Here is a 20,420-nt window from a genome sequence, read left to right as displayed (position 1 = left end):
TGCTTGTATACACAAGTAATGACTTGGTGATACAAGGATACACTGACTCTGACTTTCAGGCAGACCGTGACATGTTGAAGTCTACGTCTGGATCAGTGTTCACTCTCAATGGAGGAGCGATTGTCTGGAGAAGCATTAAGCAATCTAGTATCGCACTCTACTATGGAAGCTGAATATATTGCAGCTTCCGAGGCAGCCAAATAGGCTGTTTGGCTTAAGAATTTCTTAGCCGAACTGGAGGTAGTTCCTAAAATGAACGAGCCTGTGCAACTCCACTGTGATAACACTGGAGCCATCGCAAACTCAAAGGAACCTCGCAGCCATAAGAGAGGAAAGCATATAGAACGAAAATACCACCTTATAAGAGAAATAGTTCGAAGAGGAGACGTGGCAGTCATGAAGATCTCGACGTTAGACAACATTGCGGATCCAATGACAAAGGGACTATCAGAACATGTGTTCATGAAACATGTGGGAGGAATGGGCCTTAGATACATGCCATATCTTCTCTAGGTCAAAGTGGGAGATTGTTAGGAATTCTTGCCCACGAGAAGATACTTATGTAAATTCTCGTTGAAATTATTAATAAAATAAAGTTTGACATTTATTATCTATTTGAATTGAAAGCGTTATTTCTTATTTAATAAGATTTATTAAACATTCATTATTCCATAGCCTCCGTATCTAACTGAGTCACGTGTTGGGCACCTGAGTTCGGGCGGTGTGCTAAAACATGGTCGATGACTGATATACGCCTGGAAAACTATATCTAAAGTCATATATGTGGAACACATGGGTGAAGGCTGATCATTATGTAGGAGCATTCTACACTTGTGGTAAGTGTACGACCCGGACAGGTCTTGGTATAGATGTGTCGTTTAAGGACCGTTACGACACACTAACCGAGGCCACTATGATGGTCACAGTGAGACTTGATCTAAATCCTGAAGTGATCATGGACACTGGGTTATGTTACTGAGCTCTTTGACTCATTCGCTAAAAGACTATTCATGCTAATCACAGCTTTTGTCTTGGGAGTTTTCTCAGAGCATAATTCGAGTGGGAAGTGATTTACAGATACGGAATCCAGCCTTCCTGAAAGAAGGTTAATGTTCTCTCACCTAAGGGTTGATTCCAGAACCGATAGATTGCGCGCACTTTCGAAGTAAGTAACGTTAGAAATAATCTTTCGCTGGGGAAGCAACAATGCTTAGCATATGTATCAAGAGAAGTATAACGGAAAAATTGACTTCTCTCGATACGGGTTGAACCTGGAGGATCTTGATCACGAACTGACTATATCAGTGGACACTCGTCACGATGAGTAAATATAATTCTAGTCTAAAGGAGAGTTCAGTCTTGGCTTACAAGGTGGAGTATTTGACCAAGATTAGACGAATCGATGGACAAAAGAGAAAGGACTATTTCGTCTTTTTCATCGGATTTGTTAAGCTTCTATTACTAGGTCCATAGTCCCCGATTCGGCTCTGATAAAGGCCGATAAGAACTTTCGTATAATAATGTTTATCATTATTAATCTCACTTGCTGTAATTGTGATTGACAGCATTAATTCTGGAAAACGGGTATTCGCAGAATTAAATAAATATTTATGGTAGAATTGTTTATTTATTGTTTGATCAAGTAAATAAACAATTATTAATTATTTGTTTATTGTTGGACCAAGTAAATAAATGATTAATTGGGTTTTAAGCAATTGGGCCTTGCACACATGAAAAATCGAATTAGGGTTTCGGCATTAGAAGTTGCGCAAATCCCTAGGCCGTGTGCCTCCAAATTCGATTTTCATAAATATTGGTATTTACCAATATTTTCTCTTTAATTGTTTAAATAAAGGAGAGAGAAAAATATAAGATATTGTCCTATATTTTCTCCTTATTTAAAGGAAAGTATTTAGGAGAATATTTAGGAGAATAATATATTCTCTTTTATTATCTCACTAAATAAATTATTCTCTATTTACATAAAAGAATAATATCACATAGATATTGATCTGATGGATGAGAGAAAAAGTAGGATTCACTGGATGAGATCCAATGGCCTAGATTTAATCCACTAGTGTGAACACAATAAAATGAAATAAAATATTCTGGAAGATTCCATGAATATCTCTTTTTTACTACTATAAATAGGGGGTCATGAGAAGGCAAAAATAAGCAATTTTTTGAAGCAATTTTGAGTGAAAATTTCGTGCAACCTAGCCTCCTTGGCCGTGCACTTCTACTTCTCATCCCCTCGGAAATTCGTTTCCATTCTTAGTAAAATAAGAGCGAGATCTCGAAACACCTAGTTTCGTGATCTAGTGAGATAAAGACTGTGCCCACTCATCTTTCTTATTCGTCTCGGAGATTACGTTTCGGAAGACTAAGGTGTCATCACATCGAGTCCTTGAAGAAGGAGTTCTTTGTTGGATCGTGTGGAAGCTTGTACGTTCAAGACGAAGACGGATTGTGAAAGCTTTCAGTTCGTGAACCGAAAATCAATGTAAGTACTCGTTCACTCTTATTTCGGTTGCTTGACTTATATGCTCTCTCATAATATTAATTAATGTAAATCTAGATCTTGTCATATAATCATTGAATTATTAGCTCATGATTAGCGTAATTAATCAATTTTCCGCATTTATATGGTTATATGGGGGAATCATCCCCGTCAACATGATCCCGGACAAAATAAAGATCTATCTCTATATGTTTTGTCCTTTCATGAAATGCAGGGTTCGAAGCAATATACACAGCTGCTTGGTTGTCGCAGAAAAAAATTGTCGGACTAGTCATTGTGACCTGAAAATCCTTCAACAGTTGTTGCAACCACACAAGCTCACTGGTCACCGCCGCCAAGGCTCTGTATTCCGCTTCTGCTGAAGACCTGGAAACCGTGCTTTGCTTCTTAGACTTCCACGAAACCAAAGACTCTCATATGAACACGCAATAGCCAGACACCGATCTTCTTGTATCCAAGCATCCACCCCAGTCAGCATCGGAGAAACCTCTTATCTGTGTAGATGACTTAGCAGGAAACAACAACCCTTGTCCCGGACTTCCTTTAATATACCTCAAAAGATGATGCACAGCCTGCAAATGCAAATCACGTGGAGCCTGTAAAAATTGACTCAAAGCATTCACAGAGAACGTAATATCAGGTCTCGAGATAGTCAAATATAAAAGCCTTCCAATCAAACTCCTATAATGAGTAACATCATCTAATAAGACACCTTTATCTGAGTTCAAAGAAACTCTCGGGTTCATAGGAGTAGAGACAAGCTTAGAATCTAGAAAACCATAATCATCCAATATTTGTAAAGCATATTGACGTTGACTTAGCACAATGCCAAGCTCTGACTTAGCAACTTCCATTCCAAGAAAAAACTTAAGAGGTCCTAAATCCCTCAGTTTAAATCTTGAATGTAGAAAAGCTTTAGTCTCATCTATAGCAACCACACTTGGTCCTGCAATGATAATATCATCAACGTATAAAAGTATAACAACCAAGCTGTCTTTAGATCCACGTGTAAATAAGGAGTAATCACACCTGGACTGAGTGAAACCAAAAGAAATGATGGCCTCCGTGAAAGTGATATTCCACTGCCGCGAAGCCTGCTTAAGTCCATATATCGACTTATGAAGCTTACAAACCTTCTTGGCAAAACCTTTCCTTTGCTCCCCCTGTTTATCATACCCCAAAGGCAAATCCATATACACTTCTTCAAATAATTCTCCATTGAGAAAAGCATTATTTATGTCTAATTCTGCAAGGAACCAATTATGTGAAGCAGATAAAGCCAATAAAACTTTGACGGTGGTCAACTTTGCAACCAGAGAAAAGGTGTCGATATAATCTACACCTTCTACCTGGTTATAGCCCTTTGCCACTAAACGTGCTTTGTTACGAGCAAGAGAACCGTCTGCGTTAAATTTGTTGGTAAAAACCCATCTGCAACCAATAGGCTTTTTACCACTTGGTAGATCAACAATGGACCAAGTTCTATTTTCTTCCATAGCTTCAAGTTCTGCCTTCATAGCTTCTCTCCAATTAGCATGTTGACTTGATGATAGTATTGAGGCTGGTAATGACCAGAAACAGACAGGACAAAGTTTTGAAAATTGGCAGACAAATTATGATATGCACAATACTTAGAAATATGATGTGGAGATGGAGCTTGAACACCTGATTTCCCACACGTAATGTTGCAATGGTAGTCGCTTAGTCGTGTTGGAGGTGCTCTGGGTCTGCTTGAACGTCTGGAAGGTATGATAACATCATGAGGTCTATCAGAGGCAACCTGAGTAGGATCAGGTTGTTGATCTGTAGTTCTTGAGTCCATGTTTGTGTTGGGGCCTCTATCATTACTTGTGAGAGACTCATCTCTAGTGTCCTGAACCTGATCTGGTGATATAGTATCTGACAGATGAAGGTTAGGCAAAGGAAAAACTATGTCTGGGAAAGGATCAATAGGAGTAAAGTCAGATTTAATGTTGTGAAAAGGAAAAATCTTTTCATGAAAGACCACATCTCGAGATATAAAAACATCCCGGGTGGTCAAATCAAGCAACTTATATCCCTTAACCCCGGGTGTGTATCCAATAAAAACACATCTCCTTGCCCTTGGTTGGAACTTAGTACGATGAGCCTGTAAAGTAGAAGCAAAGGTTAAACATCCAAAAACTCTCAAAAAATTGTAATCAACTTCCTTTTTGAACAAAATTTCATAAGGACATTTATGAGATAAAAGAGGGGTAGGTGTTCTATTAATAAGATACACTGCTGTCATGACACAATCAGACCAATAAGCAATAGGAATTTGTGATTGAAAGAAAAGAGATCTAGCTACATTCAATAAGTGTTGGTGTTTTCGCTCCACAACTGAATTCTGTTGTGGAGTCTCCACACACGAGAATTGATGTAGAATCCCCATTTTAGAGAAAAAAATCAGAAAAGATAAGTTCCTTGGCGTTATCAGATCTGAAATGCTTGATAGAACAAGAGAAATGGTTAGTGATCATAGAGCAAAAACGAGGGATGATTTTGTGTACATCAGACTTGTTTTTCATGAGATAAATCCAACAAAATCTGCTACAATCATCAACAAGGGTAAGGAAAAAACGAAAACCATTATACGAGGTGACTGAATATGGTCCCCAAATATCACAATGGACAAGATCAAAGATGCTTTCAGACAATCTATTGTTATTCTGAAAAGGCAATCTCCTTTGTTTAGCAAGAGGACATATGTAACAAAGATCAGTCTTATTGCTAGGAATGTAAGAAAGTTTATGTTTAATGGACTCTAGACGCTTAAAAGACAAGTGGCCGAGCCTGTGGTGCCATGTGTGGGCAGATATGACATTGATAGGGCATGAAGATTCATCTGCGACCACATATAGCCCCTCTTGTGCTCTACCCTTGCCAATCATCTTCCCATTCTTCATATCCTGTATATCAGCACATTCTTGTGTAAAGGAAACAGTAATAGATGGATTCTGCGTCAAGCAATGTACTGACATTAAATTGAATTTAAAATCAGGGAGATATAAGGCATTCTTGAGCACCAGATCATTGCTAATAAAGATATCACCACAATAAAATACCGGTATCACGGAATGGTTAGGTAAGGTAACAGTAGAATTATACAACTTCTTCATATCAAGAAAAAGAGATTTGTTAGTGCAGATATGCCTTGAGGCTCCAGAATCAAGAATCCAACAAGTTCTAAAATTAGAGACACAACCTGAATCTGTATTTAAACAGCATAAACCTGGGTTGGCAGATGTCAGGTTGATGTTGGTATGACCTTCAGGATTCATTGGACTCATGAGCTGGTTGGAGAGCATGCTGATGATCTGATGAATCTGGTCATTGGTCAAATTCTGTGTAGGGTTGGTCTTGGCCTCTGGTTTGTCTTCTTGAACGCCGAGAGTTCCTTCTGCCAGATTAGCCTGATTTCTTGGCTTCGGTTTGTAACCAGGAGGGAATCCATGGAGCTTGTAGCACTTGTCAATGGTGTGCCCCGTCATCTTGCAGTGTGTGCACACGAGCTTCTCTCTCTTGTTGGATTTCCTTTGATCATTGACCGTCATTGCCATCGGATTTGACTGTTCTGGTGCAGAGTTGTCAGAACTCACGGATCGTTGCTTTTCCTCTTGGCACACCATAGAGAAAACTTTGTTGATAGGTGGAAGAGGATCCATAAGAAGAATTTGGCCACGAACAGTGCTGAAGGCGTCACTCAGCCCCATGAGAAATTTCATGACATGTTCTCCATTGATGAAATTGACCAATTCCTTTGATCCTCCACATGTGCAGGTACACGCTGGTTTGTAATTGCTCAATTCTTCCCAAAGAATCTTGAGTTTTGTGTAGTAAACACCAACAGTCATCTGATCCTGTGTGAGACTCATAATTCGCGCCTAAGTTCAAAGATCCTAGGGCCATTGCTCTGCTCGTACCTCTCCTGAAGATCCTTCCAAATGTCCATTGCTGAGTCGCCATAGGTAACGCTAGAAGCGATTTCTTTAGAGCAGGAATTGAGAATCCACGCGATGACGATGTTGTTGTTGCGCATCCAGGAATTCAGATGATTGAGGTTCGAACCGTCAGGCTTCGAAATCGATCCATCGATGAACCCTAGCTTGTTCTTGATTTGGAGAGCCATCCTCATCGATCGGCTCCAAGATTGGTAGTTCTCGCCATTCATTTGCTGTGTGACCAAGACCATTCCTGGTGAATCAGTATGATGCAAGAAGAAAGGATCGACGACATCGTCGATCGAGGTTTTCCGAGATGTAACTCCACTCGCAGAGAGACCTCCGGTCAAGGCTTCATCGACCGACATTTTGTCGAGAGGATGAAAGAGAAAAGACGGAGAAGAAGAGATTTAGGTAATCACAGAGTTCCGATCAGGATTGATTCGCGGAGAATCGCTCTGATACCATAATACGATCGAAACCCAGAGAGAGCTTCAAGAAGAAGATGAACGAAGTTTGAAAAGAAAAATAATACTGAAAACTTCATTAATTCGAATTGGGGACGAAGACCCAATTTAAACATACAGAGAAGACAAAAGTACCAAAATACCCTTATTGAACAGAGTAAGTCAAGGACAAAAAAGGAAAACAACAGACTCGCTTTAAACATTACTTAGAACTAAAGAAAAGCTATTAAAGCCTAAACCAACTCAGCTATGCCTCAAATCCAATAGAGAGCGCTCGAGAAGGATGAGTCCGTCCAGCCAACAATCGTCTGGACGTCATCCGAACAAGTACCAGATCACCATTGAGACACTTTGAACGAGTTTAAACAGAAGATCATGGCAAGGAATAAATAAAGAAGTGGGTATCCCTACTTGATTTATCAGGAAATTGGAAACGTCTCTGAAACAGTAACCATTTATCCCATCTCTGAAACAGTAACCATTTATTTCCTGTAATAATTGTTGTATATTACTATGTATGTCTTTTTCTTTATTAAGTCTTCTCAAACAGTGCGAACAGATGGAAATACGATCACTGGCAGCTCAGCATCAATATTATTTAGACTTATCTAAATTAAAACGCATAGAAAGAAAACTACGGGAGGCATTTGAGTATATTATTATGGGGAACTTAAAACTACACGAATAGCCAATCCAAATAAAAATATGGTAAAAGCAACAACAACACAGAGTAGAGTAGCTCCTAACGGAGAATTCCTCACAGGGCCGAATGGAGATTGCAAGCACAGTTATCATCTCCAACATCGGCAGCAATACAAGGAGGATGAACGGTCTCGTCACAGTACCAGGTCAAACGTTTTTCGATCAATTCGTTCAAGAAAGCGTCGAGCTTCTCGATGGTGACGTTGGGCATCACAACGACATGGGCGATGTTTCCTTGGCACGCCAACTGCCACCGGCGGACGAACTCCTCGTCCAGAGGTCGCTCGAAAACGACGGTGCTGCTGAGCTCGTTGAGCATCGCGCTGATCCCGGCCTCGCGTAGCCTATCCTTCAAGTAATGTGCGTTTCTGAGGCACTTCTGGACTTCTTTCTGGAACCCTTTGTAGCCCTTCCTGTTCAGGGTGTACCACAGGAAAATCGGGGCGTGCCCATTTCGGCTTCCCATGATCGTGGCGTCCCTCGAGGCGAGGTACTCGACATTCCTCGAGAGGGCGTTGATGTGCTCCAGCCTTGTTATCTGGACCCCACACGGCATCGGGCAACCCACAAACTTGTGGCCAGAAACACTCACGCTCCCAATCGGTTTCTTGAAGCTGACCTTTGGAGCCTGGTTAAAACAAAAAAAAAAAAAAAACAGCACGGATATAAACAACCATAGTTCTTTTCCGGTGTTAGAAATGACAGTCCATTGAACAAAGATAATACCTTTTTGACAAAGGGCATCATAAGGCCAAATAATGCTCCATCACAATGAATGTAGAATCGATCTTGAGGGAACCCATTTTCTTCTAGGGTTTGTATCACGAGGTCAAGGTCATCAACAGCTCCCTTGACAGTTGTTCCTGCAGCACAATTGAGTCACAAACTAAAAAAACAAACAATATTGACAAGATATGAATGTGCAAAAGAAAAAAAACAAACCTATATTCACATTGATAATTGCTGGCTTATCCTTGTTAGCAAGAAGTTTCTCTTTAAAATCCTTGCAATCAATCTCACCAGAGACAAGGGTGTTAACCTTGACACATTCCATTCGGTACATTCTAGCAGCTTTGAACACGGAATAATGGGTCTCCCTCGACGCGTACAGAATTCCATCAGGCAAAACTTCTCTCCTGCGCATTATTCACATTTTAAGTAAAGCCTAAACGATAGAAATGGACATCGTAAATCACAAACTTCATAACAAAATGAGAACTACATACAGACCCGACTAAGATTCCGTGAAGGTTTCCTTCGGTACCGCAGTTGGTGATGTATCCCCAATACTCTTCCTTTTCGATCTCCCACAAACGTGCAAACCAATCCAAGACACCAACTTCGAACTCCCTTGAGTGCACGCCGTAGTTGCTTTCGATGAACGGGTCCCCGAGATTGTTGATCGAGAAATGCTGCAACTGGGCCAAGGCTCCGTAATCAAAATCCAAATTGTAAGGGTAACCTGTAAGAAAAGGAAACACATTTCACAGCAAGTGAATCTCACACATCAACATCCCTGAATATCATGGGTATAATTTCGACAGTTTAATCAAAGCTCAAATCTATGAACCAAACTCGCAGTTTTCCTCGTGAGTTATAGCTTAAAACAACCAAACAAGAATTCAAAGATTTTTGTAAAATTTAATTTACAAATTTTTAATTAGTTGAATCAGAGCACAAACATATATTGATTGGTATAGTAGGAAGTTAGAATGAATACCCAAATGGTGTTTGGTTCTGTCGAGGAGATTCTTCCTGTAGCGAGCCAAGACGCTGGCCATGTGAGCGTCCATGTCACCGGTGAGCTCGTCGTTGGCCTCCGGCTCAGTCACGGCAAGGCACGTGGTGTGCACGTTCCTTCCGAGCACAATCTCTCTCTTGACCGCTCCTCCGTTCACTGAAGACAGAGTCTCCGCCACCACCGACGACGGATCGAACCCCCCGTTCGCCGGCTCTGAGCTTGTCCCGACCATGTCTGGCGTTTACGCTGGCAACAAGGCTCAGATTTCAATAACCAGAGCGACAATGGAGAGAGCAAGAGAAGAAGGAAAGAGAGAGAAACCTGGTTGATTGGAGGAGCGATCGTAGAGAGAGAGATGGAGCTAAAATCTTGGGTTAGGGCAGTTATTAATTTATAGTACACATGCAGGGTTTGATCCTGTGTTTCTCATATATGTCCCCTACTGTGGACTATGGTCATTTCTTCCTCTAAAAGAGGACTCGGGTCATTATCATCAAATTGGCTATTATGTTATTTCTATTATTTTTCATATGGCAAATTGGCTATTATCAATGCCCATTGGGTCCACCAGAAACAAAACAAATTTGCCCATAGGGTCAAAGGATGGATAGACACTAAAAACTAATGGAATTAATAAAACAACCAAAGCTTAATCAATTTTTTAAAAAAAATATCTGGTGTAGATATGATTGAAATAGCATACTTGTTACTCAATCTGGCTAAGAAATGAAAATTCCATTTCCAATAAGCCACCTTTTATTGCTTATTGGATGACATTTTCATTAAGTAAATTGGTTCTTTCATTGCTTATTGGAAATGTAATTTCCGTTAAGCTTAATGAAAATATGAATTTTCGTTAACTTTCATTAAGTAATTAAAAAATAATAAAAAATCAAATTTAAATGTTAAATAAAAGGGACTAAACTGTTAAAATCTTAAAAGAAGATACTAATATGTAAACTGAATTTCATCTTTATCTTTTTTAACTTTTAAAAAAAAAGTAAAAACATTACAACAATATTATGAATAAAACATTACAATAAGACTACATTTCATTAATAGCCATGTTTTGAAAATTCATATCAAAGTTATCAACAAGAGCAATGTTCACAAATGTTTTTTTGCGAATGTTGTCCGTGTTGGCATCAATCTTTGTATATGGCGAGAGTCTCGACCATTTCGGATTTCAAACTCTATCTTCGATCGTCAAGGATACGAACCAAACTACTAAATGCGGACTCGGATGACACCGTTGAAACCGGGATCGAATGTACGTCTTGGGCCATCTTCGACAAGATCAGAAACATGTTCTCGTGTTGACGCCACCACGCCAGCAAGTTGAGGTCGTCTTGGTTCATGGAGGTAAATTGTTGAAAGGTGTATAACGCGATCTCGTTGTTGGAAGCCGTATCTTCAGTGGGTTAGGGATGTGTAACGATCTTGGAGATGAAGTTCCACCTCAGGCAAAACGAGCTATGTCTCGGAACATTCATTTGCTTGTCGATGAGTGTCGGGGTAGACTCGGGACACACTGGAGCTTGTCGCTGGTAAAACCTGAAAAATGAGTAAAACTCTTCCACGACCCTAGCATGATCATGTGTAACGTAATCTTGTCCAGTATGACGTTTTAAATACTGTAAAAATGTCAAATAACCCACAAATTCATTCAAGGGTCTAGAATGCATGCAAAACAATATAAGTAAGGAATTTTTGAAGTTCCCCAATATTTTGAAAATTTTGCTCTCTTAGATTCTACGCATGGTTGAAAATTTTCGATGTGGTTGCAATCATGAAGATGTTCGGCAATTTTTGTAACACTATGTATGGCTAAATAAGATGTGGGTGTATAAACAACAGACAATGCACATGTTTCATCGTAAAAAAAATGAAGAAAATGAGTAAAGACCTTAGCCCTTGCGATGTCTGTTTCGGTTATGTTATGGTCTCCGTTTCTGTTCATGAATTCACGTGTAATCTCTACATGTCCTTTGAACAAGAAAGAATGCAACATTAAAAATGTTGAGTTCCATCTAATCATGTTATCGGTGTGTAATTGCCTCTCGTCAAGACCGTTGATTAAAAAACGCCTCTTAAGGTCTTCTACCCATTTGGTTTGAACTGTTTAACCAAGCTATGGCGTCTCTATCTTACGGATACACTCCTCAAAATGCCTAAACCCGGCTTTCACTATGAGATTTATGATGTGGGCTGCACGCATTTGGTGTAACAGACACTCTTGATTGGGGATCTTAAGACGTAAGGCTCTCATCATGGCGTCATTGTTTGGCGTTATCTAGGGTTATTGAGATTATTCTATCCTTAAAATTCCACTCTTCTATAACGTCTAGAAGGATTCCTAGTATAGCATCAGCAGTATGAATACCCTCTATTCTCTTATAGGCTACGATCCTCTTGTTGAGATTCCAAGCTTGTCTATGTTATGAACTACAATAGACATGTAATCCATTTTGGCATTTCCAGACCATATGTCAGAAGTGAGGGCCACGTTAAATCGAGCAGACATGAAGCAGGCTCTAAGTGTGTCTTTATCTTCAAAAAAATTTCTCATAATATCACTTCGAAGAGTTTTTCTTGAAATAATGTTAATACCAGGAACTAAGTAATGCACAAATCTACCAAAGCCTTCACTTTCTACATGAGAAAAAGATTGGTCGGTAGAAACTATGTATTTAACTAGTTCTTTTCTAAATTCTACGGGATCGTGGGTACTTACCATAGATGTAAACCCCTTCAAGACGCAGACCTTGTAGTGGTGGCGCAACAAAGAAGTACCATGAGATGTAGAGTCGGCTTTGACGTGTTTCCCGCATTTGTTACATATACCCTTCTTTCATTCGTCGTCGTTGAACTCGATGAAGTATTTCCACATTTTGGAACATGATTTTCTTTTCTTCTTCTCTTGTGGAGGTTGTGCTTCGGGAGCTTCGTCTTGAGGTGGTGGAGGTTGTGACTCGTGCTGAGGTGGTGGAGGTGCCTCTTGTTGTTGTTCTTCAAATCTACGGAGTTGTTCTCGGAACACGATGTAAGGGTCTTCGGGTGGATTTTGGTGGCACCTAAAAGGTTGTTCTTGAGGAGGAGGATGTTGTGTATGATATTGTTCATGAATTGGACGGGGAGGAGGTGGAAGTTGTTGTGAAAGAAATTGTGGTAGATATTCAGGTTGATAAGGGGAGATCGGGACGAATCAGTCTAATTCTAGAAGGACATTTGGTGGATGTCATTTTGGTCGTTGGAATTCGATGTAATAAGGATTTTGAGAAAGGTTTATCCAATTGGTTAGGTGGAGAGGGTTGTTGAATTTCGTCGTGTTGCTCGTCTTGTTGTTGTGATTGCGACGGCGTAAGAGTGCGACTAGAACTTCGGCGCGATCCACATGAACCTCGATGAGAACGTCGGTGAGAAATGACTCTTCAGACATTATAAACTTTTTATAAACTATATAAAAAATTTTAAAAAACAAACTTAAGTATATGATATAAAAATTATATAAACGTAACTATATAAAAAAAACATTATAACACTAACTTAAGTATATAATAAATATTTTATAAACTTAATTATCTAAAAAAATTATAATAATAACTTAAGTATATATTAAATATTTTATAAACTTAATTACCTAAAAAAAATTTAATGAGTAACTTAAGTATATAAAATTAAGTAGAAAAAAAACTTAAGTATATACTAATTTTTTTAAACTTACTATAAAAATAAAATTAGAATACAAACTTAGATAATATATTTGTGGAGAATTTGAGAGATGTTGAGAGTTTGAGAGATTGAGTTGTGATTAACATTAGGCATGTACATCGGGTTGGGTTATTCGGGTTTGTACATTTCATGAATCCAACCCGGATATTAATCGGGTCGGTTTAGTTTGATTTATTTGGGGTGGTTTAAGTCGGATTGTTCGGGGTAATTTGTCACAACAAAGGTACAAAATAGAATCGTCTAATCAAATTCATAAAAGAATAACCATACAAATACTAAGAATAACTAAATTATGTCTCATCTCAAATTTCACACTCTATAAAAATCTAGACCTCGTGAAAAATATGTAAAATAATAAAAAAAAAATGAGTTGTTGAAACTAATATAAGTAAGTCTTTATGATCATATTGAGTCTACTCATATTATCTATTTGTCAACTGTCGTGAGCATAAAGATACACATACAAAATAATTAATTAATTAAAAAATGCATTTATATTCTTATTTTAAAATATGGTGTATTTTTTATTTTACCTTGATAACATTTTTCATTTTTGTAGAGAATTTTTTTTTTTATTTTAACGGGATCGGGTTGGTTTGGTTCAACCCAATCTTATGACGATCAAAAACCAAACCAATCCGAAACACTTGCGGATTGGGTTGATTTCAACCAAAAATTTTTCGGGTTGTAATGTGGCGGATTGTTTGGTTTGTCGGTTTTCATGAACACCGGTTAGAAGTCGGATGTATTTATAGGAGAAATAAAATGTGGGTTAAAATTTAAAGAATTGTGTAAATTCGGAGGTTCAACAGATAAATAACGGTCAAATTTTTTCAGCCATCCAAATCATAACCGTTGATGATCTAACAGTTGAGATTAAATAAAAAAAAAACACAATCCCCGTTTACGTTACACACACACACACACATCCTCAGACTCTCCAACGACATTAATGCCTTCCGACACTTTCGACACGCCGTCTGCCGTGTCCGCCACTTGTCGTAAGGAAAATTTCCGTTGCCAACTCATGCGGTACACGGCAGTACCGTGAGCCTCACGCGCGACACGGAATTCCATCCTTTCGTGGGTGTGCCATCCGAGAAGCCAAGATGACTTGTTACTATCACTTTAAATTATAGCTCAATTATCAACTAATAAAAATACAATTCATCTATGAGATTCTTAAAACAACAATCACTTTTTTATTATTTTATTTTTTTCCTTTTCCACGAGAAAATTAATTTCTAAAATTTGTTTTTTATTTCCACCAGACAAAGACCTTGTAATTTTATGTCTCTCATCTTTCAGTTGCAACGAGATGTAATTGACAGTGATTTTGAAACTATAAATAAATGTTACAACCATGAAGATTTTCTTTTTTTTTAGATTAATTTTTGTAATTCATTAGTTTTAGATAAATTATTATTTTACATGTTTATTTCATGTACAATTTTGAATCTCTCTCTCAATTTAAAATGTATACAGCTCTCTTGGGATTATCGATAATTAAACGGTCATCATACAAAATAAGATACGATGTTAATGTCTCTTATATAACTTTCAATAATTTAGTGGTGTGAAATTTATCGCACCCGATTTTATCTTATCGATCAATACTTCAGATAAAGCGTCGCACATTTTATGTAAGTAGACTCTTATATAAGGGCGGAGTCAGAAAACTCACCAAGGGGGTTAATTTGAAAAAAAAAATCGGGGGAATAATTTATAAATTTTCAAGGTAAAAATGTAAATATTTTAAAAAATGAGCTAAAAGTGTAAATTTTCAAAATAAAATATATAACTTTTTTAAAAAAAAATGGACAAAAAAATATGAAGTTAATGACAAAAATGAATTGCTATAGCTCCGCTCATGCTTGTCGATTATTAAATCTTGTGGGTTGGTCGATTATGTGTATCAGGAGAACATTGTTTTGATTATATTATTAGCTATAGTTCCTTGTGAACTTATGTTATGAAATTCACAAATATTCCTATACTAAACTTAAGTTGAACTTGCTGGTAATGATTAAGGTAATAGTGTATAAATGGACAAAAATGTATGGGAAAATGCTCTTTTTAGGAGTAAAAAAAAAAGGTTTTGACTTTTTTGGATTTTTTTTCTTTCAAAAAGGTCACAAATAGGATTTTGTAATTAATTTGGGTTTATGTAATTACCATTTTACCCCCGTGAACATTTAAAATTAAATAAAGAAGTCACGAAATGTCACGAAAAATCCCGGATTTTATGCTGAAACAGGCTCACTTATTAAGCCCACTTTACACGTAAGCCCAATTCAATTTCCCACTTACCTTGCCTCCACGTCACTTTCCTCTTCATTTCTTCATTCATTCCCCGAGACAGTTTAACCAGAAGAGAGAGAGAGAGAGAGAGAGAGAGAGAGAGAGAGCTTGGGCGAAAAAAAACCGTCCAACTTCCCTTAACCAACCCTCCAAAAACCGTCTCGATTTTTTTTTCAAACTCCATTATCTCACTCATTTCATCACTCTCGTCCATTCTTCGCCCAAGAAATGAAGACAAAGAATAAGAATAGTTCGCCGACCAAACACCCCCCTAAAGTTCTCAAACTTAACCCTAACCCTAAAAAGAGGAGTCTTCCTCAATCATCGGTCGAAACTCCACTTCCAATGATGCATGCATCCCCGCGTCGGAGTCCGCGCGTGGCTTCTGCCCCGGAGCCACCAACGCAAAACTCCTCGGCGAAGAGATGGAGGAAGGCTCTTGCGCCGTCGAAGAAGAAGAGGAAGGTGCTTGTTGAGTCGCCTTCAAATTCTGACTCGTCTATCCCTTCTACATCCGAGAGACCTCACATGGTGAGATTTTTTTTTTACTTGTAATTGGTGGTTTTAGTTTTTTGGTTGCTTAATTTTTTATTTCGTGAGAAAAATGAAAACTTTTGGGTTAGCATGTTAATTTTGTGTTGATGAAACTGTTAGTTTGATGTTATTAGGGATTCTGTTTGTATTTTGTGTTGATTTTGTGTGGATTTTGTGTCGATTCTGTGTGGATTTTATGTGAATTTTGTAAAAATTAGATTTGTTTAGGCTTGCTCATATTAGATGTAGGTTTTGTGCATTGTTGTGGTTAGTTTTGTGCATTTTCTGTAGATGTAAGATGTTATTTCGTGACATACATTGTTCAGGTATCATGGGTTTCTTGTGACTTGACTGTCACAAATCCAATGTTTTTCATGGTTTGCATGTTTATTGTGTGTTTGTTGTAACTGTTAGTTTGACAAAAGTGTTCATTTTTAATGTTATTGGGGATTCTGTGTGGATTTTGTAAGAAAATTATATTTGTTTAGGCTTGCGCATATTAGATGTAGGTTCTGTAAATTGTTTTGTGTCACAAAACTGTGGGTTCCGTGATAATTGTGTCTCAAATTTTCTGGGTATCGTGACAATTGTGTCACTAAATTTCTGGGTTTCGTCACAACTATGTCATGAAATTTCTGGGTATCGTGACTTGGCTTGACCATCACTTTATAATTTAATATAAACTAATTTCATAAAAAAAATGTATCTATTTTCTTAATTATTTATGTGTGTACTTTATTATTTTCATGAAAATTAATATAAAATAATTTCATAAAAATAAAAAAAATGTGTCTGTTTTATTAATTATTGGCGTGTTTACTTTATTATTTAATATAAACTAATTTCATAAAAATAAAAAAATGTATCTATTTTCTTAATTATTTTATAAAGTTTCATTTTATAAATAAAAAAGTCTATTAGATCGAAGTAAATTAAATTAATTAAATTTATTTTGGTCGGATCGAAATAAATTTAATTAATTAAAATAATTAATTTAATTTATTTCGGGATGATGGACTATTTTTTTAATAAAATAAAATTTTTGCTATTTTTTAAAAAGAAGGTGAATTATTAGATTACTCACGTAATTGTCCCATTAAATTTAAATGAGATAGTTGGGTAAGTCTCCCGATTTCCTGTTAATATTTGGGGATTATTCCTATTCTATGACTTGTACCATGATTTTGGACCAAAATCTACTAAACCCAAATAAATCATAAACTATGACTTAATGAAATAAGTAATTACATATTTATCATTCATATTTAGTTTATTTTTATTAAATAATTAATAAAACAAAAACAATTATTTAGTTTATATTATGAAAACAAACATCATTACAAAAACCCGGAGAGCAGCCATGGGAATCTCCGACGCTGAAGCTCCTGGGAACGACAGTCATGGCCGCCGGAGAGCAGCCCATGGCCATCCCGGTGGCGGCGACCTCGAAGTGTTCGCCGGAACAGCCCGCCATGGATTCCGCGTAGAATTTCTGTGGTTTTTAAAGTTAAAAAACAAAGAAAAAACGATTTTCGGTATTCTGGATAATTTTGAAAAGTTTCTGAAAATTTCTGAGTTTTCGTTGAAGATTTATTGACGTTGATGTCAATAAAAATGCATATTTATTGACATCAATGTCAATAAATCTTCAAAGGAATTTTCCAGAATCGTTGAAGATAAATCTTCAACGAAAACCCAGAAACGTTGAAGATTTATTGACATTAATGTCAATAAAAATGCATATTTATTGACATTAATGTCAATAAATCTTCAACGTTTCTGGGTTTTCGTTGAAGATTTGATTCTGGATAATTTTGAAAAGTTTTTGGGTTTTCGTTGAAGATTTATTTACATTGTCAATAAAAATGCATATTTATTGACATAAATGTCAATAAATCTTCAACGAAAACCCAGAAATTTTCAGAAACTTTTCAAAATTTTCCAGAATCCCGAGAATTGTTTTTTTATTTGTCTTTTAACTTCAAAAACCACAGAAATTCAACGACTTAAACACTTTGAATATGATCAAATTTTTTTCATGAAAATCTAACCCTAAACTAAAAAGATAAATTGAAAAAACAAAGATGAACCCAAACAAAGATGACGAACTGAAAAACGAAAAGAGAGAGTGGAAGAGAGCTGAACCCAAAACGAAAAGAAAGTCAAATAATTAAATAAGAAATAAAATCAAATATTATTAAAAGTAAGAGTATTTTTGTATTTAGTGAAAATAGGTAGTCATAGTTTAGCATTTATTTGGTGCAAAATCTTGGTACAAGTCATAGAATAGGAATAATCCCTAATATTTGTCCTATCTATCTCGACCCAAACTCTGCTTAATCATGTCGAACACTATGGGCTTTGAAATGGGTGTGGCCCAAGAAAATGTCGTCGAGAGTTTAGGCCTCCACTTCAATAAATAATAATAATAATAATATAACACTTTTTTTTAACAGATGTGCGTGTCTGAGTTGTTCGTGACTGTGTGTGTCTGAGCCTCTCTCTTTCTCTGAAGCACCAACTGGTGGGTCCCATGGAGACGCCGGCGATCTACCGGCTGCCAGAGGACACGCTACGGCAGATCTTCGCGGGACTGCCGCTGAGGCAGATCGCGGTGTCCCGGGCGGTGAGCCGGCAGTTCAAGGAGCTGCTGACGTCGGCGTGCTTCGTGGAGCTGGTGGCGGGGAGGTCAAGCCTCCGACTGATCGCCCTCCGGCCCCACCGGCACGCCGCCGCCGTCCTCCAGGCGTACGACCCCGACGCTGGGCGCTGGCTGGCCCTGCCCCTGGACTTCCTCCCTTTCCGGACCCTCCTCCCCGTGGCGTCCTCGCCGGGGGTGGTGTACCTCTGGGCCGACTCCGCCGCGCTGGTGGCGTGCAACCCCCTCACGCGCCGCTTCCGCGTGCTGCCCCGCCTCGGCTCCGCGTGGGCCCGCCACGGCAGCGTGCTGGCGGACGCGGCCGGGCGCGTGATGGTGCTGTCCGAGCTGGCGGCGCTGGTCTGCTCCCCGGGGCCGCGGTGGACGAGCTCGCCGTCGGAGCTGCCGTCGAAGCCGCGCAGCCCGGTGGTGGTGGGGCGGCGGGCGTACGCGCTGTGCGACGTGGGGTCACCGTGGCGCAGCCAGTGGAAGCTGTTCTCGCGCGCCGTGGTGGTGGAGGGAGAAGGGGGGTGGAGCCGCGTGGAGAGGCACGAGTGGGGAGACGTCTTCGACATCCTGCGGCGGCCCCGCCTCGTGGCCGGCCGCGCCCCCTCCGCCCTCCTCATGGTGGGGGGCCTGCGCTCCTCCTTCTCCCTGGCCTCGTCGTGCTCCGCGGTGGTCGTCCTCCGCCTGCGCCTCGACTCCCTCGAGTGGGACGAGGCCGCCCGCATGCCCCCGCAGATGTTCGAGTGCTTCCACGACTCCGCCAAGCTCAAGGTGTTTGGGGGCGCAGGCAGGGTCTGCTTCTCCGCCAAGCGCGTCCCCCGCCTCGCCCTCTGGGAGGAGGACCGCCCCGACTGGCGCTGGATCGATGGCATCCCCTCCGACGGCGGACTCTGCCGCGGCTTCGTCTTCGAGGCCACCCTCTCCCACCGCTTGTAAGTCGATGTGCTCACAAACAAAACGAGACAATTCATTGTGCTTTTTGTTATCGCTCTTTGCTTCTATTCATCTCTACGTGTACTCGGAATTCATACATGACATAAATAAACCATCGTCGTCACCTTCCATGTCTGCTCTTATTAAGCTATGTATTTCTTTTATTAAATACAGCCCTCCCTGCCTTTCTGCTCTGTGTCCCCTCTTCCCTCTAATGGAAACAATAATAAATATTGTTTTAGAACTTGAAAAGCAGATGTTGATGACACCAAAAGCAGTTTCAGCAAATGGAAACGATAGCTCTTCCTTTACCGCGTAACTGGGTTGATTGCGAGAGTGTTCGAACTCAAGAATCTAAGCTTCTTAAGATATTTGTTGGGGTACGACGACCGAGCCCGTCCTAGCATTGTATATCAAATATTTGAAGAGGTTCGTTAGGTACGCAAAATTTTTGTTCGTTCCTGCTAGGTTCTTAGATCACCCAATAGGAACCAAAAAAGAGGCATTGGAATCTAAGCTTTACCATTTTTTTTCCGACTTCAATTCTAGTAGTCGGAGCTATTATTACAAGCTCTCGATGAGAAATAGTAGATAGTTCAAAACAATGTTCAAAATAGGAATTTTTTGCAGTTCTCGAGATACTCACCTCTATGATTACGATTCTCAACTACCCTAGACATAGAATTGATCAAAGTATCTAGCAAATAACTTGGTCATAGAATTTTGTTTATCTAGTTCAGAGATCATTGTCCTTTTGTTTCCAAAGCAATATAATATTATACAGTTTACTGACTAAAAACATAAGCTTTATTTAAGAAACTTGAAGCATCTAAACTATAGTAATATGTGCATACAATCAAGCTTCACGCCATCTATTAGTTGA

The 20,420-nt window shown here is 39.0% G+C and overlaps 3 protein-coding genes across 3 annotated transcripts; 1 reads left to right on the top strand and 2 right to left on the bottom strand.

The window, feature by feature from the left end:
- Positions 1-4,034: 4,034 nt before the first annotated feature.
- On the bottom strand, positions 4,035-6,417 carry LOC149390540 (uncharacterized). The gene is made up of 3 exons (XM_089619799.1): positions 5,608-6,417; positions 5,365-5,499; positions 4,035-4,649 (listed from the first exon to the last, which is right to left on the bottom strand). The coding sequence occupies exons 1-3, from the start codon at positions 6,415-6,417 to the stop codon at positions 4,035-4,037; spliced, it is 1,560 nt and encodes a 519-aa protein (XP_089475925.1).
- A 1,158-nt stretch (positions 6,418-7,575) lies between these two features.
- On the bottom strand, positions 7,576-9,847 carry EMB1075 (Pyridoxal phosphate (PLP)-dependent transferases superfamily protein). Its single transcript, XM_089619502.1, has 6 exons — positions 9,715-9,847; positions 9,373-9,639; positions 8,883-9,114; positions 8,595-8,788; positions 8,379-8,515; positions 7,576-8,280 (listed from the first exon to the last, which is right to left on the bottom strand). The coding sequence occupies exons 2-6, from the start codon at positions 9,623-9,625 to the stop codon at positions 7,708-7,710; spliced, it is 1,389 nt and encodes a 462-aa protein (XP_089475628.1). The 5' UTR covers positions 9,626-9,639; positions 9,715-9,847; the 3' UTR covers positions 7,576-7,707.
- Positions 9,848-18,402: 8,555 nt separating this feature from the next.
- On the top strand, positions 18,403-19,727 carry LOC149390538 (F-box family protein). Its single transcript, XM_089618557.1, has one exon. It carries the CDS (start codon positions 18,494-18,496, stop codon positions 19,538-19,540), a length of 1,047 nt encoding a protein of 348 aa, XP_089474683.1. The 5' UTR covers positions 18,403-18,493; the 3' UTR covers positions 19,541-19,727.
- The last annotated feature ends 693 nt before the right edge of the window (positions 19,728-20,420 follow it).

The sequence above is a fragment of the Urtica dioica genome, chromosome 7 (assembly GCF_054948205.1).
Source record: "Urtica dioica subsp. dioica isolate 48M chromosome 7, U.dioica_male_clone48M_v1_H2, whole genome shotgun sequence".
Taxonomy (NCBI): Eukaryota; Viridiplantae; Streptophyta; class Magnoliopsida; order Rosales; family Urticaceae; genus Urtica; species Urtica dioica.
The sequence above is the reverse complement of the archived record's forward strand: the minus strand, read 5'-3'. Positions and strand labels throughout refer to the sequence as shown.

Excerpts from the sequence above, each read along its gene's own strand:
- LOC149390540 (XM_089619799.1), bottom strand. The coding sequence starts at position 6,417 with ATGAGTCTCACACAGGATCAGATGACTGTTGGTGTTTACTACACAAAA. Across the intron at positions 5,500-5,607 it reads CTAACCATTCCGTGATACCG|AATCCATCTATTACTGTTTC; the intron begins GTATTTTATTGT and ends TGCTTGACGCAG. Across the intron at positions 4,650-5,364 it reads AATCTTCATGCCCTATCAAT|GCTCATCGTACTAAGTTCCA; the intron begins GTCATATCTGCC and ends TCTACTTTACAG.
- EMB1075 (XM_089619502.1), bottom strand. The coding sequence starts at position 9,625 with ATGGTCGGGACAAGCTCAGAGCCGGCGAACGGGGGGTTCGATCCGTCG. Across the intron at positions 8,789-8,882 it reads CTTCACGGAATCTTAGTCGG|GAGAGAAGTTTTGCCTGATG; the intron begins GTCTGTATGTAG and ends AATAATGCGCAG. Across the intron at positions 8,281-8,378 it reads TGATGCCCTTTGTCAAAAAG|GCTCCAAAGGTCAGCTTCAA; the intron begins GTATTATCTTTG and ends TGTTTTAACCAG.
- LOC149390538 (XM_089618557.1), top strand. The coding sequence starts at position 18,494 with ATGGAGACGCCGGCGATCTACCGGCTGCCAGAGGACACGCTACGGCAG.